At 42.3% G+C, this 19529-nt stretch overlaps 1 protein-coding gene across 1 annotated transcript in view; it reads left to right on the top strand.

Moving 5' to 3' along the window:
• Positions 1-19529, top strand: part of xylt1 (xylosyltransferase I) — a 351330-nt gene that overhangs the window by 215922 nt on the left and 115879 nt on the right. The window contains exon 5 of the mRNA XM_061988256.1: positions 14575-14655. Within this exon, the coding sequence (XP_061844240.1) occupies positions 14575-14655 (81 nt within the window). The remainder of the gene's footprint in view (positions 1-14574; positions 14656-19529) is intronic.

A 19529-nucleotide genomic window follows, 5' to 3' on the forward strand; every position in this document is an offset into this window, starting at 1 on the left:
CTCTTGATAAATAAAGGTTAAAACATATATAAATACATGTAAACTAGGAAGTCAGGACGCAAGTGTGTTTCTAAATATTTATATACTACTTTACCCAGAAGGCTTAGTGCTGCATACAGGAACAAGAAGTTGGTCTGAGCTACAAACTCAGGACAATTGTACAGTTTGAGCAGTAAAAAGTTGATATATAGTGACATGTTGCTGTTCTTGCTTTGTCTACACAAGACACAAACAAAAGTTTTAATTAGACAGTTGACGGGGCGTCAGAGGAAAAATTTAATTGGCAAAAATTACCCTGATTTTCCAAAATATGCAGAGTTGCAAGGCCGTGCATAATTAGCGGCGATTGGTTGGATTTGAATGAATAGGCATGATCGAAACATTGCAAATTCATGAAGGGAATAGAATAGCATGTGCTTCTTCTTCCCAGCACTGTCCTTCACACTCACTTTCTTTGCTCTCAAGTTATACCTCGCAAGCTAAGGCCTTGTGGTTAGTATCCGCCCTGAGATCGGTAGGTTCAATCAATCAATCAATGTTTATTTATATAGCCCTAAATCACAAGTGTCTCAAAGGGCTGCACAAGCCACAACGACATCCTCGGTACAGAGCCCACATAAGGGCAAGGAAAAACTCACCCCAGTGGAACGTTGATGTGAATGACTATGAGAAACCTTGGGGAGGACCGCATATGTGGGTAACCCCCACCCCTCTAGGGGAGACCGAATGCAATGGATGTCGAGTGGGTCTGACATAATATTGTAAGAGTCCAGTCCATATTGGATCCAACATAATAGTAAGAGTCCAGTCCATAGTGGGGCCAGCAGGAAACCATCCCGAGCGGAGACGGGTCAGCAGCGCAGAGATGTTCCCAACCGATGCACAGGCGAGCGGTCCACCCCGGGTCCCGACTCTGGACAGCCAGCACTTCATCCATGGCCACCGGACCTGTGTGTCTCCCCCTCCACAAGGGATAGGGGGGAGCAGAGGAGAAAGGAAAAGAAACGGCAGATCAACTGGTCTAAAAAAGGGGGGCTATTTAAAGGCTAGAGTATACAAATGAGTTTTAAGATGGGACTTAAATGCTTCTACTAAGGTAGCATCTCTAATTGTTACCGGGAGGGCATGCCATAGTACTGGAGCCCCAATAGAAAACGCTCTATAGCCCGCAGACTTTTTTGCGCTCTGGGAATCACTAATAAGCCGGAGTTCTTAGAACGCAGACTTCTTGCCGGGACATATGGTACAATACAATCGGCAAGATAGGCTGGAGCTAGACCGTGTAGTATTTTATACGTAAGTAGTAAAACCTTAAAGTCACATCTTAAGTGCACAGGAAGCCAGTGAAGGTGAGCCAGTATAGGTATATATATATATATATGTATATAAAGGTATATACAGTATAGGCGTAATATGATCAAACTTTCTTGTTCTTGTCAAAAGTCTAGCAGCCGCTTTTTGTACCAACTGTAATCTTTTAATGCTAGACATAGGGAGGCCCGAAAATAATACGTTACAGTAATCGAGATGAGACGTAACGAACGCATGAATAATGATCTCAGCGTCGCTAGTGGATAAAATAGAACACATTTTAGCGATATTACGGAGATGAAAGAAGGCCGTTTTAGTAACACTCTTAATGTGTGACTCAAACGAGAGAGTTGGGTCGAAGATAATACCCTGATTCTTTACTGAGTCGCCTTGTGTAATTGTTTGGTTGTCAAATGTTAAGGTGGTATTATTAAATAAATGTCGGTGTTTAGCAGGACCGATAATCAGCATTTCCGTTTTCTTGGCGTTGAGTTGAAAGAAGTTAGCGGACATCCATTGTTTAATTTCATTAAGACACGCCTCCAGCTGACTACAATACGGCGTGTTGGTCAGCTTTAGGGACATGTTGAGTTGGGTGTCATCAGCATAACAGTGAAAGCTAACACCGTATTTGCGTATGATGTCGCCTAGCGGCAGCATGTAAATACTAAGGAGTGCAGGGCCAAGAACCGAACCCTGAGGAACTACGCACGTTATCAATCAATCAATCAATGTTTATTTATATAGCCCTAAATCACAAGTGTCTCAAAGGGCTGCACAAGCCACAACGACATCCTCGGTACAAAGCCCACATAAGGGCAAGGAAAAACTCACCCCAGTGGGACGTCGATGTGAATGACTATGAGAAACCTTGGAGAGGACCGCATATGTGGGTAACCACCCCCCCCCCCCCCCCCTCTAGGGGAGACCGAATGCAATGGATGTCGAGTGGGTCTGACATAATATTGTGAGAGTCACGTTACCTTAACATAGTCCGAGGTCACATTGTTATGAGAGACGCACTGCATCCTGTCAGTAAGATAAGAGTTAAACCACGACAAGACTAAGTCTGACATACCAATACATGTTTATATAACGCTCTAATAAAATATTATGATCGACGGTATCGAAAGCAGCGCTAAGATCAAGAAGCAGCAACATAGATGACGCATCAGAATCCATCGTTAGCAGTAGATCATTAGGTTGTGAGTTCAAACCCCGGCCGAGTCATACCAAAGACTATAACAATGGGACCCATTACCTCTCTGCTTGGCACTCAGCATCAAGGGTTGGAATTGGGGGTTAAATCACCAAAATGATTCCCGAGCACGGCCACCGCTGCTGCTCACTGCTCCCATCATCTCCCAGGGGGTGGAACAAGGGGATGGGTCAAATGCAGAGGTTAATTTCACCGCACCTAGTGTGTGTGTGACTATCAGTGGTACTTTAACTTTAACTGTATATATTTTGGTTGGATCTTACAGGCTTCACTGTGACATTTGCTAAGCTAACTAGCGGTGGGGAGGCCGGCAACCTAAATAATATCAATTAGCCAAGAGACAGCTCATATCCCCCAAAAAAAGTGTTAGCTGAGCTACTTATACAGGTTGTAAGTGTGTGCCATCTTATGAGGGGCACCAGGCCAGCGTCTCCACTTTCTCCGTCACTGTTTGCTATATTTATTGAACCTCTTGCAGCCGTATTTCGACAGCATGCAAATATTAAAAGCATCAATACTGCAATCGTTCATCATGAAATAAACCTTTATGCTGATTACTTTTCCTACAAAATCCACTTTTCTTCTCGTCAAGGCACAATCTCACTCATTGATGCATTCAGTTCTATTTCAGATTACTCCATCAACTGGTCCAAATTTACTGTGTTACCTATTAAATTTGACTTTCAGAGCACCTCATCGATTCTACTGCACAAAGGGAACATTAAATACCTGGGTATCAATATTTCCTCCACATTGTCAGATCTGAATCGCTTGAATTACTCGCCAATCTTAAAATCGATTGAGGATGATCTGGAGCGTTGGAAGACACTGCCCATCTCACTTATGGGAAAGGAGTCTACTGTGAAAATTATGATCTTGCCAAGGGTTGATTATATTTTTTCTATGATTCCCACCAAACCTTCTCAAATTTGGTTTTAAATCACTTGACTCTGACATCAATCAGTTTCTTTGGAAAAGTAAACCAGCACGAATAAACCTTAAAACATGACAAAAACCCAAGGAATATGGAGGTTTGGAACTCACAAATGTTTCCCATTACTTCCTTGCAAATATACTACAGTACATATTAAAATGGATCAATCCCAATTTATTAGCTCCTTAAGGGTTAGATGTTAAACAATCATTCAACTATCCATCCATCCATCCATACATGTTCTACCGCGTGTCCCTTTTGGGATGGTGGGGGGTGCTGGAGCCTATCTCAGCTGCATTCGGGCGGAAGGCGGGGTACACCCTGGACAAGTCACTACTTCATCACAGGGCCAACACCAGATAGACAGACAACATTTACACTCACATTCACACACTACGGACAATTTAGTGTTGCCAATTAACCTATCCCGAAGTGCATGTCTTTGGAGGAGAACATGCAAACTCCACACAGAAAGATCCCGAGCCCGGGATTGAAGTCAGGACCTTTTTTTATTGTGAGGCACATGCACTAACCACTTGATCACCGTGCTGCCATCATCATTCAACCAGGAGATCCCAATTTCTAACTTGCCCTTTATTAGACAAATTATTCGAAAACACAACTGCTTTTAAAGGGGAACATAATCACCAGACCTATGTAAGCGTCAATATATACCTTGATGTTGCAGAAAAAGGACCATATATTTTTTTAACCGATTTCCGAACTCTAAATGGGTGAATTTTGGCGAATTAAACGCCTTTCTATTATTCGCTCTCGGAGCGATGACGTCACATCGGGAAGCAATCCGCCATTTTCTCAAACACATTACAAACACCGAGTCAAATCAGCTCTGTTATTTTCCGTTTTTTCGACTGTTTTCCGTACTTTGGAGACATCATGCCTCGTCGGTGTGTTGTCGGAGGGTGTAACAACACGAACAGGGACGGATTCAAGTTGCACCAGTGGCCCAAAGATGCGAAAGTGGCAAGAAATTGGACGTTTGTTCCGCACACTTTACCGACGAAAGCTATGCTACGACAGAGATGGCAAGAATGTGTGGATATCCTGCGACACTCAAAGCAGATGCATTTCCAACTGGACTGGACAGATCAGCTTTCAGGAAAAGAGAGCGGATGAGGGTATGTCTACAGAATATATTAATTGATGAAAACTGGGCTGTCTGCACTCTCAAAGTGCATGTTGTTGCCAAATTTATTTCATATGCTGTAAACCTAGTTCATAGTTGTTAGTTTCCTTTAATGCCAAACAAACACATACCAATCGTTGGTTAGAAGGCGATCGCCGAATTCGTCCTCGCTTTCTCCCGTGTCGCTGACTGTCGTGTCGTTTTCGTCGGTTTCGCTTGCATACGGTTCAAACCGATATGGCTCAATAGCTTCAGTTTCTTCTTCAATTTCGTTTTCGCTACCTGCCTCCACACTACACCCATCCGTTTCAATACATGCGTAATCTGTTGAATCGCTTAAGCCGCTGAAATCCGAGTCTGAATCCGAGCTAATGTCGCTATACCTTGCTGTTCTATGCGCCATGTTTGTTTGTATTGGCATCACAGGAAAATGGACGGGTGTATATAACGATGGTTAAAATCAGGCACTTTGAAGCTTTTTTTAGGGATATTGCGTGATGGGTAACATTTTGAAAAAAACTAAATAAGCCACTGGGAACTGATTTTTAATGGTTTTAACCCTTCTGAAATTGTGATAATGTTCCCCTTTAAAGTCTCACACTATTATGCTAGATCCATTCGACGTCCATTGCACCGGCCCCCTCCAAGGTTTCTCATTGTCATCCCATTGGGTTGAGTTTTTTCTTGCCCTGATGTGGGATCTGAACCGCTCACTCCCTGCCAATGTATGCCTATTTGGAGTAATCCGGATGTTCTACTTAGCAAGGGGTGCGGCTCTACCCCTCTGGGTCTCGCTCCGTTGGTGGGGGGTCCTGGGTACCAGGGCGGGTGAATGCAGCGGGTGTTGGGCCTGCAGTGTGTGCCCTGGTTCCGTGACTGGGCGGAAGTTTTGGTGCGGGTTGAGCCTTGGGTTCGGCGATGGGGGGCTTGCTGCCGTTGGGCGGGGGGCCAGCCCATGCCCCTGTGGTTTTGGGTCTCCTTGGGCTTCTTTCTTCCCCTGGGGGCAGGGGCGGGGTCTGGCCTGGGTCGCCCTGTGCTGTGGCCGTACGAGCCCGTCTGGTGTCGGGTTGAGGGGGGCCGCTTTCCCCCTATGTTGGGCCCCGACGGTGCTGTCCTAATGCCCTGCGATAGTCCCTCTCTTGTGGATTTTTGTGGGTTGGCAGCCTCTGTGGTGTGTGCGTTGTTGCAGTTTGCCGGGCCGGTCGCTCTTTTGCTTCTGATTCGGCGACCGCAGATTTTTGTACTGCAAATGGGCGGTGGTGGTGGTGGTTGCTGTGGTGCTACTGGCGGTTGGCGTTGCTGTTTTGGGTTGGAGTGGGCGAGGGTCCGTGATTGGTGCCCGTGCGCTGATGAAATTATGGGGACTGGCTGGCATTGGGTTGATGACTGGCTTGGGTGCTGACATGTGGGCAGGATTTGTTGACTTATTTCCCCGTTGTGAGGATTAGTTTCCCGGCCGAGACTTGTGTGAACGCATTGCTGTGTGGGTAGCTCTGATGTGGTGTTTGCATTGAGCATGGGCGCCGTGCAGTTTTTTTTGCGTGGGGTTGTTGGTGTGGACACCGCAGAGTCGAGTTGGTGGGGACGGGCGCTGGCTTTGTTTGGCAGGGGCCGGACTCGCGTGGCGTCATGTTGGCCTGGTGTGGAGCGCCTGCGGGGTTATGGGCTTTGAGGGGGGCCGACCTCCTGGCCTTAGTTTTTGGTTGTCTCCTGCATGGACTGGGGGGTTTTTATAAATAATGATAAATAAATAAATGGGTTATACTTGTATAGCGCTTTTCTACCTTCAAGGTACTCAAAGCGCTTTGACAGTATTTCCACATTCATCCATTCACACACACATTCACACACTGATGGTGGGAGCTGCCATCCAAGGCGCTAACCAGCAGCCATCAGGAGCAAGGGGTGAAGTGTCTTGCCCAAGGACACAACGGACGTGACTAGGATGGTAGAAGGTGGGGATTGAACCCCAGTAACCAGCAACTCTCCGATTGCTGGCACAGCCACTCTACCAACTTCGCCACGCCCTCCTACTTACAGCGCGCACACACATATAGGACTTTTAGGGATTGTCCTGCAAGGAGGCATGGCGGGGGCAGTGAGGTTGCGTCTATGAGCCTCCAGTCTTTCTGACTTGTCCCTTGCTTGTCCATCCATCCATCCATTTTCTACCGCTTGTCCCTCTCGGGGTCGCGGGGGGTGCCGGAGCCTATTTCACCTGCATTCGGACGGTAGGCGGGGTACACCATGGACAAGTCGCCACCTCTTCGCAGGGCCAACACAGATAGACAGACAACATTCGTCACGTTCACCTAACACATCCATCCATCCATCCATTTTCAATCAATCATCAATCAATCTTTATTTATATAGCCCTAAATCACAAGTGTCTCAAAGGGCTGCACAAGCCACAACGACATCCTCGGTACAAAGCCCACATAAGGGCAAGGAAAAACTCACCCCAGTGGGACGTCGATGTGAATGACTATGAGAAACCTTGGAGAGGACCGCATATGTGGGTAACCCCCCCCCTCTAGGGGAGACCGAAAGCAATGGATGTCGAGTGGGTCTGACATAATATTGTGAGAGTCCAGTCCATAGTGGATCCAACATAATAGTAAGAGTCCAGTCCATAGTGGGGCCAGCAGGACACCATCCTGAGCGGAGACGGGTCAGCAGCGCAGAGATGTTCCCAGCCGATGCACAGGCGAGCGGTCCACCCCGGGTCCCGACTCTGGACAGCCAGCATTTCATCCATGGCTACCGGACCTGTGCCCCCCCCCCCCCCCCCCCCCTCAAGGAAAAGGGGAGCAGAGGAGAAAAGAAAAGAAACGGCAGATCAACTGGTCTAACAGGGGGACTATTTAAAGGCTAGAGTATACAAATGAGTTTTAAGATGGGACTTAAATGCTTCTACTGAGGTAGCATCTCTAATTGTTACCGGGAGGGCATTCCATAGTACTGGAGCCCGAATAGAAAACGCTCTATAGCCCGCAGACTTTTTTTGGGCTCTGGGAATCACTAATAAGCCGGAGTTCTTTGAACGCAAATTTCTTGCCGGGACATATGGTACAATGCAATCGACAAGATAGGACGGAGCTAGACCGTGTAGTATTTTATACGTAAGTAGTAAAACCTTAAAGTCACATCTTAAGTGCACAGGAAGCCAGTGCAGGTGAGCCAGTATAGGCGTAATATGATCAAACTTTCTTGTTCTTGTCAAAAGTCTAGCAGCCGCATTTTGTACCAATTGTAGTCTTTTAATGCTAGACATAGGGAGACCCGAAAATAATACGTTACAGTAGTCGAGACGAGACGTAACGAACGCATGAATAATGATCTCAGCGTCGCTAGTGGACAAAATGGAACGAATTTTAGCGATATTACGGAGATGAAAGAAGGCCGTTTTAGTAACACTCTTAATGTGTGACTCAAAGGAGAGAGTTGGGTCGAAGATAATACCCAGATTCTTTACTGATTCGCCTTGTGTAATTGTTTGGTTGTCAAATGTTAAGGTGGTATTATTAAATAAATGTCGGTGTTTAGCAGGACCGATAATCAGCATTTCCGTTTTCTTGGCGTTGAGTTGCAAGAAGTTAGCGGACATCCATTGTTTAATTTCATTAAGACACGCCTTCAGCTGACTACAATCCGGCGTGTTGGTCAGCTTTAGGGGCATGTAGAGTTGGGTGTCATCAGCATAACAATGAAAGCTAACACCGTATTTGCGTATGATGTCGCCTAGCGGCAGCATGTAAATACTAAGGAGTGCAGGGCCAAGAACCCCCCGCTTATTCCCTTTGGGGTCGCGGGGGCGCTGGAGCCTATCTCAGCTACAATCGGGCGGAAGGCGGGGTACACCCTGGACAAGTCGCCACCTCATCGCAGGGCCAACACAGATAGACAGACAACATTCGTCACGTTCACCTAACACATGAAACGTGACAAATTGGGGTGTGCACTATCCACTTTAGCTCCCAGATGAGTGTTGAATATCTTAAAATGTGTTTTGTGGTAATTCCAACTTTGACCACACCGTCAGTTGCTGTATAGAGTGGCACTTTCCATCATTATCAGCAGACTGCATTGCAAAATGATTGGACCCACCGCCTTCCGCACAAGCAAGATCCACCCAGGAATGGGGCCATATGAATCCCTTCCCTTCTGTACATGGAAATGGGACATATCATGATAGCTCTCAAATATTCTTATAACATTTGTAGCATTACCAGAGCCAGCAAATATGGCTGAATCCTGAATTTAGATGAGTTGGAGAATATTTAAGGGAGAGAGGGTTGTCTCGCCTCCAAGTAGATTAATAATTCATTTTCTACCACTAGTCCATAATATTTTTGACAAAATGATAGGATGGAAAATGACACAACATGTTACTGCATATGTCAGCAGACTAAATTAGGAGCCTTTATTTGCTTATTTTCTAATAAAAGACAAGTTATCTTGTATGTTCACTATTTTATTTAAGGACAAACTTGCAATAAGAAAGATATTTTTAATGTACCCTAAGATTTTTTGTTAAAATAAAGCCAATAATGCAATTTTTTGTGGTCCCCTTTATTTAGAAAAGTACAGAAAAGTATTGAAATACATTTTGGTATCGGGACAACACTAGTCCACAGAGTCCAAAAAGATGAGCTACACACTTTGCGTCTCACATGATAACATTGTTGATAGAATTTTCTTCAGAGTTATGTGTCATCCGCTGCTTTGAAAACAGTCCTTGTTAATTTAACAAACAAAAAAGAACTAAGACATTCAATTTTTTTTTTTGCAGCTCTTTCTTCAGACAGAGATGATAAATGTCACCCTTGTCAAACGTGTTTGAGTGTGCATCCATAACCCGTCAAGTGGAACGTTGCCCTATTCCACCCTGGCATCATATATTGGAAGTCCCACTTGTAAAAAGGGCAGATTATAAATTTAACAACACCATGGAAGTGAAGCGGTGGCATGCCGATGAAGTTTAATTGGCTATGATATTGGAAAAAGTGTACAATTTTGGGGTGCCCGGTGGCGTGTTGAAGGGTGTTCTGTGTTTGTGCGAGTGTGTGTGCATGTGTGTGTGTTCACAATTGCATGCGAATACCCCAGAAAAACAGCAGCCACATGGGTGATAGTAAGCAAACTGGACCCACTGTATGGGGTGACCACTCAGGTGGCAAAGTTGGAGCCTGACATAAATTCCCCTTGTAGTGTGTGTGTGTGTGTGTGTGTGTGTGTGTGTGTGTGTGTGTGTGTGTGTGTGTGTGTGTGTGTGTGTGTGTGTGTGTGTGTTTTCTTGTATTTATACCCTTCTTGACACATCAACAAGGAAAAGTACCTTCCATATGAGGACCGGTGAACAAGTTAGGACATAAATCATGGTCCCAATACGGAAAACCATTGCATCTAATAGAGAATGTCTCATTTGCACCCCTGGTGGTGAAATCTATCAAAATTAGGGTGGTCCCAAAAAGGAGGGATTTTTCAAATTGACTGTGTCGGTTTTAAAAGTGCTCCCCCTCTGGTCAACATATAAAATAACAAGTGTGTGTAAAAATTTGAAGTGCTCCTCCTCTAGCCATCATATGTAATAACAAGTGTGTGTAAGAAATTGAAATGGGCCCCCTTTGGCCAAAATTAATAAAAAATAATTAAATAAATATGTATATAGAGATATACTGTAATAATTTTAATTAAATAATGAAGATTAAAAACCAATTACAAACAACAAATTAAAAAAAAAAATTAAAAGCAGTCTTTTTCTCACAATGTGTCGACTTTTTTCTTTTAAAATTGGGAACAATTTTTCATATTCTTTCTGTTTCTGTAAAATTAGAATATTTTTTTGTAAAATGATTACTTTTTTATGTAAAATGATTACTTTTTTATGTAAAATTATTACTTTTGTATGTAAAATTATTACTTTTTTAATGTAAAATTTACTTTTTTAATGTAAAATTATTACTTTTTAACGCAAAATTGGTGACAATTGTCACCAGTCATTTGACTTTTATCACAATACTACCAATTTGTTTGTTGTTGTAAAATAGTGACATTTTTTGAGTAAAATTATGACGTCCGTCGTTTTGCCAAGTAAAATTCCGATTGTTACTGTAACATTGCCAAAATTGTAAAGTTTTCTTTTAAAACGGGGACTTTTGTCGAGTAAAGTTACGACTCTTTTCATAAAATTGTCCAAAAGTTAAGCTTTTCTTGTAAAATTGCGACTGTGATTGAGTAAAATTCCAACTTTTATCATAACATTGCACAAATGTTCAGTTTTTCTCGGAAAATTTGGACTTGCGTTGAGTAAAATTACGACTTTTATTATAATACTGCCAAAATTCTAAGTTTTTCTTGTGAAATTCCAACTAATTTTTCACAACAAGCTTTTTTAAATGTGCATAGTATGTATATATTATTAATGTTGTAAATACAAATCTGTATATATCTACAAAGGGTGGTCCTTAAGAAGTGGGCATTTTTTTGAGGTCTCGAGAAGGTAACAAATACACACACACACACACACACACACGTGTGTGTGTGTGTGTGCGCGCGCGTGTGTGTGCATGTGTGCAGCATTCGTGTGCCTTTATGCATGTATATTGTGTCTGCAATGTGCAAACTAGCTGTCACACACCCTCCATGTGTGGGTGTGGGTACGGCATGGAGACGCAGAAGACTGCACAGCATATCATCAGTTAGACTTTATGGCTCAGGACCTCCTAAGATAAGCCCCCCAGGCTGTGAAATTGCTCCTTCAAGAGAAAATGACATTAATATGCGCTTGTCCCTCCCCCCACTGATCCTTGAGCCTCGCTGCTCTTTTGGAAAGGCAAAGCATCATGAAAGGCTCCAACACAGATGAAGTGACGGGGGCATAGCCTGCAGAGCAAAGCTTTTAGCCTGTCCCGTCTGTGTATGAAGGCCGAGGCTGCCCGACAATGTCAAACCAGCATGGAGTCTTTTATCAAAATCACAGGGACACAATCTATTCGCATGATCCTAAATAGTCTGCTGGGAAATACATCACAAGCAGCTGAGGTCGCTAAATAATCGGTCTGTGGCTTCAAGCGCCACAAAGTGCGCTTTTTTTGTCAGAGGTTTTGATTTGAAAGTTGACGTTTCGTTGAAATTGCAGAGCTAAATAAATGATAAATGGGTTGTACTTGTATAGCGCTTTTCTACCTTCAAGGTACTCAAAGCGCTTTGACAGTATTTCCACATTCACCCATTCACACACACATTCACACACTGATGGAGGGAGCTGCCATGCAAGGCGCTAACCAGCACCCATCAGGAGCAAGGGTGAAGTGTCTTGCTCAGGACACAACGGACATGACGAGGTGGGGATTGAACCAGGGACCCTCGGGTTACGCACGGCCACTCATCCACTGCGCCACGCCGTCCCTAAGTTTATTTACTCACAGTATGGTATATATCATACTTTTTAATTGTTTACCTTGTTTTTAACCTGCCAGTTTGAAAGCATAGGTACTAAAAACCACAAAACCCAAAACCAGTGAAGTTGGCACGTTGTGTAAATCGTAAATAAAAACAGAATACAACTATTTGCAAATCCTTTTCAACTTATACTCAATTGAATAGACTGCAAAAACAAGATATTTAATGTTCCAACTGAGAAACTACATTTTTGTTTGAAAATAATAATTAACTTAGAATTTAATGGCAGCAACACGTTGCACAAAAGTTGGCACAGGAGCATTTTCACCACTGTGTTACATGGCCTTTTCTTTTAACAACACTCAGTAAATGTTTAGGAACTGAGGAAACCAATTTTTGAAGCTTTTCAGGTGGAATTATTTCCCATTCTTGCTTGATGTACAGCTTAAGTTGTTCAACAGTCCGAGGTCTCCGTTGTGGTATTTTAGGCTTCATAATGCGCCACACATTTTCAATGGGAGACAGGTCTGGACTACAGGCAGACCAGTCTAGTACCTGCACCCTTTTACTATGAAGCCACGCTGTTGTAACACGTGGCTTGGCATTGTCTTGCTGAAATAAGCAGGGGCGTCCATGAAAAAGACATTGCTTGGATGGCAACATATGTTGCTCCAAAACCTGTATGTACCTTTCAGCATTAATGGTGCCTTCACAGATGTGTAAGTTACCCAAGCCTTGGGCACTAATACACCCCCATACCATCACAGATGCTGGAATTTGAATTTTGTGCCTATAACAATCCGGATGGTTCTATTCCTCTTTGGTCCGAAGGACACGACAGCCACAGTTTCCACAAACAATTAGAAATGCGGACTCGTCAGACCACAGAACACTTTTCCACTTTGCATCAGTCCATTTTAGATGAGCTTGGACTCAGCGAAGCTGGCAGCATTTGTGGGTGTTGTTGATAAGTGGCTTTCGCTTTTCATAGTAGAGTTTTAACTTGTACTTACAGATGTAGCGACAAACTGTAGTTACTGACAGTGGTTTTCTGAAGTGTTCCTGAGCCCATGTGGTGATATCCTTTGCACACTGATGTCGCTTTCTGATGCAGTACCGCCTGAGGGATCAAATGTCACATGAATTCAATGTTGGTTTTCGGCCTTTGCGCTTACGTGCAGTGATTTCTCCAATGTTGTTCTTAAACTGTTCGACAATTTGCTCACGCATTTTTTCACAAAGTGGTGACCCTCGCCCCATCCTTGTTTGTGAATGACTGAGCATTTCATGGAAGCTGCTTTTATACCCAACCATGGCACCCACCTGTTCCCAATTAGCCTGTTTACCTGTGGGATGTTCCAAATAAGTGTTTGATGAGCATTGCTCAACTTTCTTAGTCTTCTTTGTCACTTGTCCCAGCTTTTTTAAAACATTTTGCAGGCGTCAAATTCCAAATGAGCTAATATTTGCAAAAAATAACAACGTTTACCAGTTCAAACGTTAAGTATCTTGTCTTTGCAGTCTATTTGATTGAATATAGGTTGAAAAGGATTAGTAAATCATTGTATTCTGTTTTTATTTACTATTTACACAACGTGCCAACTTCACTGGTTTTGGGTTTTGTATATACATACATTGACTGTAACGATACCAAGCACAAGAGCCGTATTCAGTCGATACTACAATGATTGCATTGATATTTTTTAGTATCTCAAAATCTTTTGTCATTTTTTTAATTGTGTATAAAGTCAGGAAATAGGGCCTTTAATTATGACCAATGTTTGATCCTGTAACTTCTTGTTATTGGATTAATACCAAAAATGGGTAGTATCACCGAAAACCTTTTAACCGGAAGTTGGATTTTCCGATTAGCTGTTCCGTGATGTTTTTTTATGCTTTGCAGCGGCACCTGAATAAATGTGACAGCGCATGCGTGTCATAATTACGACATTCAGCTGGATTAAAAAAAGTAGCGAAAGCCATATCATTAGTCCAGAATTTTAACGGTCCCACCCAATTAGGAACCGGTACCAAAAAGTATCGTTGCTCGGTATATATCTCTAGCAATGACAATAACGTTTCATTTCGTTTTATCACAATGTATCTACATTTGAGTGTGGAGACGCTCCTGTGAGTTAATAATAATCACCTCCATTTCAGCAAATAAACTGAATTTATTCGTATATATTGACTGGAGGACACACTGGGAGCAAGCCAGGAGCAGGCCTGCATATTTAGCTTGTTAGTCACTACCAATTAATATTATAATACATTCATAGTTTGGGGTGTCTGGATTATATTTTTTCTTATGGGAACAATTGCTTCCATTTTTGTACGGTCTGGTTTTTTTGTCGAACCCTTTGGAACGGATTGCCAATGAAAACAGAGGTACCACTGTACTCAAAACCGAACCTGCTCTCAATGAAATGCATTTGAGATTTTATAGCACCCATAAACGTTTATAGGTTTAGACATTGTGTATGCGCTGCCAAATCAATTTTCACAATGTCACCCTGCATTTTTACATTAAAAAAAGTACGCCTTTTTCTTCTGTTTCAGAACCAATAACCAGCTGGTGGCCTTCTTGTCCAAATACAGAGACATGAACTTCATCAAGTCCCATGGCAGGGACAACGCCAGGTAACAACCTTTCATTTACCCTGTGGCCCACCTTAAATATCACATTTGTGATTTCATGAATCATGAATTAGTATTGTTATCGTGGTGAAGTAGTTCAATTGCTGTAACTTTTCTGTGACCACTCGTTGATGGCCAACCAGGCACCAAATAGCACAGTAGGCAAAAACACCCCAAACCACACATCATGTCTTGGTGATCATGTTTAGTTTGGCTATGTTCTGTTTGGTTTTTGCACTCTGTCAGTCTCTGTTTTTTCACTCCCTGTTTTGTTTCCATGACTACCAATCAGTTCACCTGTCCTCACGACTCACGCACCTGATTCATTTGAACTCACGCACCTGTTTTCAATCACCCCATGACTATTTAAGCCTGTCATTTTCTGTTGGTCGGCCTGGCGACATCACATTCATGATGCTCTTTGCTTCCGCAAGTAAGTTGTGTTTATTTATGCCACAGTTAGTGTCTTTTGTTTTGCCAAGTTCATAGTTATGCATAGTCCAAGTTTTTGTTCCCTGCGTTAAGTTGTGTGCCTCCACTGTGAGTGCCTTTTGTTTGTTCTTTTTTTGAGTGTTAAAATTAAATATGTATTTACCTTCACGCCATGTCCGGTCCGAATCATTTGCACCATGGGAAAACAAACCACGTCAAAGTCCAAGTCTTGACAACACAGATGCATGACTCAACATGACTTAGTATGTTTGCCGCCACGTTGTAATATTTGGTTATTTTCTCAGCATGGCTGTGTTCTTTCAAATATACAGTCGCGATCAAAAGTTGACATACACTTGTAAAGAACATAATGTCATGGCTGTCTTGAGTTTCCAATACTTTCTACAACTCTTATTTTGTGTGATAGAGTGATTGGAGCACATACTTGTTGGTCACATTCATGAAGTTTGGTTCTTTTATGAATTTATTATGGGTCTACTGAAAATGTGAGCAAATCTGCTGGGTCAAAAGTATACATACAGCAATGTTAATATTTGGTTACATGTCCCTTGGCAAGTTTCAGTGCAATAAGGCGCTTTTGGTAGCCACCCACAAGCTTCTGGCAAGCTTCTGGTTGAATTTGTGACCACTCCTCTTGACAAATTTGGTGCAGTTCAGCGAAATTTGTTGGTTTTCTGACATGGACTTGTTTCTTCAGCATTGTCCATTGTCAGGACTTTGGGAAGGCCATTCTAAAACCTTTATTCTAGCCTGATTTAGCCATTCCTTTACCACTTTTGACGTATGTTTGGGGTCATTGTCCTGTTGGAACACCCAACTGCGCCCAAGACCCAACCTCCGGGATGATGATTTTAGGTTGTCCTGAAAAATTGGGGGTAATCCTCCTTTTTCATTGTCCATTTAAAGCACCAGTTCCATTGTTAGCAAAACAGGCCCAGAGCATAATACTACCACCACCACGCTTGACGGTTTTTGATTGATTGATTGAAACTTTTATTAGTAGGTTGCACAGTGAAGTACATATTCCGTACAATTGACCACTAAATGTTAACACCCGAATACGTTTTTCAACTTGTTTGAGATTCATGATACAGATATATACTATCATATATATACTATCATCATAATACAGTCATCACACAAGATAATCATCAGGGTGTATACATTGAATTATTTACATTATTTACAATTCGGGGTGTGGAGAAGGGGTTGGGTTAGGTTTGGTTGTTATCATCAGTCATCAACAACTGAGAACAGAGAAATGGATATTGAAACAGTGTAGGTCTGACTTGGTAGGATATGTACAGCAAGTAGTGGACATAGAGAGAGAGAGAGAGAGATCAGAAGGCATAAGAAAAGTATCTACATTTGATTGTTTACATTTGATTAATAACAATCCGGGGAGGGTGTTAGTTTCGGGTTGAAGTTGCCTGGAGGTGTACTTTTATTGCGGTTTTGAAGGAGGATAGAGATGCCCTTTCTTTTATACCTGTTGGGAGCGCATTTCACATTGATGTGGCATAGAAAGAGAATGAGTTAAGACCTTTGTTAGATCGGAATCTGGGTTTAACGTGGTTAGTGGAGCTCCCCCTGGTGTTGTGGTTATGGCGGTCATTTACGTTAAGGAAGTAGTTTGACATGTACTTTGGTATCAGGGAGGTGTAGCGGATTTTATAGACCAGGCTCAGTGCAAGTTGTTTTACTCTGTCCTCTACCCTGAGCCAGCCCACTTTGGAGAAGTGGGTAGTAGTGAGGTGGGATCTGGGGTGGAGGTCTAGAAGTAACCTGACTACCTTGTTCTGGGATGTTTGGAGTTTAGATTTGAGGGTTTTGGAGGTGCTAGGGTACCAGGAGGTGCATGCGTAATTGAAAAAGGGTTGAACGAGAGTTCCCGCTAGAATCCTCATGGTGCTTTTGTTGACCAGAGAGGAGATTCTATAGAGAAATCTCGTTCGTTGGTTGATTACCTTGGTTGCCATTTTATCACAGGAAAGATTAGCCTCTAGAATGGAACTTAGGTAGGTGACCTCATCCTTCCTGGTGATAACAATGTCACCCACTTTTATAGTGAAGTCATTGACTTTCTTAAGGTTGATGTGGGACCCAAACAGGATGGATTCCGTTTTACTCAAGTGTATGGATAGCTTGTTGTCAGCGAGCCAGGTGCATGATCTACAGAGTTCAGCACTGAGGATTTTCTCCACCTGTGACTCGTCCTTGTCTGATACCAGCAGGGCCGAGTCATCCGCAAACAAGAACAATTCACAGTCGCATGCCGATGACAAGTCGTTTATGTATACTAGGAACAGTAAAGGCCCCAATATACTGCCTTGGGGGACTCCACAGCTCACTGAGAGGGGGGGGGACACGGTGCCGTTCACCTCTACCAAATGTTCCCTCCCCTCCCTCCCATGCCCTACCCGGTGGGCATGGTGTTCCTGGGATTAAAGGCCTTACCCTTTCTCCTCCAAATATATTGCTGGGTATTGTAGCCAAACAGCTACATTTTTGTTTCTGGAGGAAAGTTCTGTGGTCAGATGAAACAAAAATTGTCGAAACTGGCTGTGGCGCGTCCTTTCTGACGTCACTTCCTGTGTGGGGCGCGGTCTTTCTGGCGTCAATTCCTCTCCGAACTCAGTTTGTAAACGATCAATGAGTCCATACAAAGCTAAGAGCCGGAGATTCAAGAAATACACGGCGCACTTACGTGTAAAAAATTATCCAAGGAGGGGGACCTTAAATGATGGTTTAGAGTGGCTGACACGATGCTTAGGCTAAATAATTTTTTGTTTAAGGGGTTATCCGGCTTAATGTAGACAGGGCCTAAGTTTGGGTACATGCATATACAATTAATCAGAATAGGCGATAAACCAGCATACAAAGTATAAAAATGCATATACAACCAGCGATGATGCCTCTTTGACAGGTTTTCACCACCTTGCTGTGCCGTGATTGTAACACACTAACACAAGTTGAGAAAAAAAGATGCTTTGTGACCTATTGGTTTAATACCCTCTCTGGTATGTGTGAAGACAATTACTCCCGAAGGTACTTGTGACCTTACAAACTTATATTTGTCGTATCAAAATGATCGAATACAATTTTACAGATAAAATTACATTTATTGGTTGTAAAATGTGTTTTGCACAACAGGTTTATTTTTCTGTGTAACTCTGACCAAGGAAATAGACTAAAAACAAAAGTCCCCTGTAGGGTTGTACGGTATATCAGTATCAGTATAGTACCGCGATACTAATGAATCATATTCAGTTCTATACCGCCTCTGAAAAGTACCAATATTTTGGTATCGATATTTCAATATTTTTTGGTATCGCAACATCTTCTTTCCTTTTTAAAAAAAATTCATATTATGTTCATAAACTCAGGTAATATGTCCCTGGACACATGAGGACTTTGAATATGACCAATGTATGATCCTGTAATTACTTGGTATCGGATTGATACCCAAATTTGTGGTATCATCCAAAACTAATGTAAAGCATCAGACAACAGAATAATAGATGGTAACACTTTAGTATACGGAACATCTTCTTTATAAGAACCATAAATTGCTGGGATGTTACTGACGTCACGTCCGGCTCAAGTCCCGCCCAATGAATACTGGTGGTGGTCAAGCTAGCTCTGTTTTCAATGGGTACTAGGCGCCATTTATCCTTTTTCGAAGAAAAAATGCCCTATTTTTGTGTTTTTTCCGGCTGTACAAACCGTTCAAATTGCGGAAATGATAAACCGAGAGGTTGTGGAAACGACAACGAGAAATACATGCCGCTCAAACTCCAGTCCAAGTGAGCAGAGCCAAACAACGCATGAGTTTGCAGTGATCACTTTGTTAGATATACTTTTAACGATTATTGTTTTCCATTTAAGCATTATCTTGATATTATTTGTATTTCTTAAATATAATGTATAAATATAACTAAATACAATATTGCATAACTAATAACATAACGAGTAAAGTACGAATGAGTTCAATAGAATTAATGGTAACACTTTAGTATGGGGAAAATATTCACCATGAATGAGTTGCTTATTAACATTCAAATTAGTAACATATTGGCTCTTAATTAGTCATTATTAAGTACTTATTATTGCCTTATTCTGCATGGCCTTATTATACAACCAGTAAGCCATTAACTAAGAGTCTTCCCTCAATAATCTCAGAATTATTGCTTATTAGTAACCCTAACCCTTATATGTTCCCCTAGTGTCCAAATAACTCTAAATTAAGTCTTTGTTACTTAGAATATGTTCCCCATACTAAAGTGTTACCGAATAAATGGTCATTACAGTTTAACAGAAGTGTAGATAGAACATGTTCAAAGAGAAATTAAGCAGATATTAACAGTAAATGAACAAGTAGATTAATAATTCATTTTCTACCACTTGTCCTTAATAATTTTGAC

This window comes from Nerophis lumbriciformis, linkage group LG27 (assembly GCF_033978685.3).
Source record: "Nerophis lumbriciformis linkage group LG27, RoL_Nlum_v2.1, whole genome shotgun sequence".
Classification (NCBI taxonomy): domain Eukaryota; kingdom Metazoa; phylum Chordata; class Actinopteri; order Syngnathiformes; family Syngnathidae; genus Nerophis; species Nerophis lumbriciformis.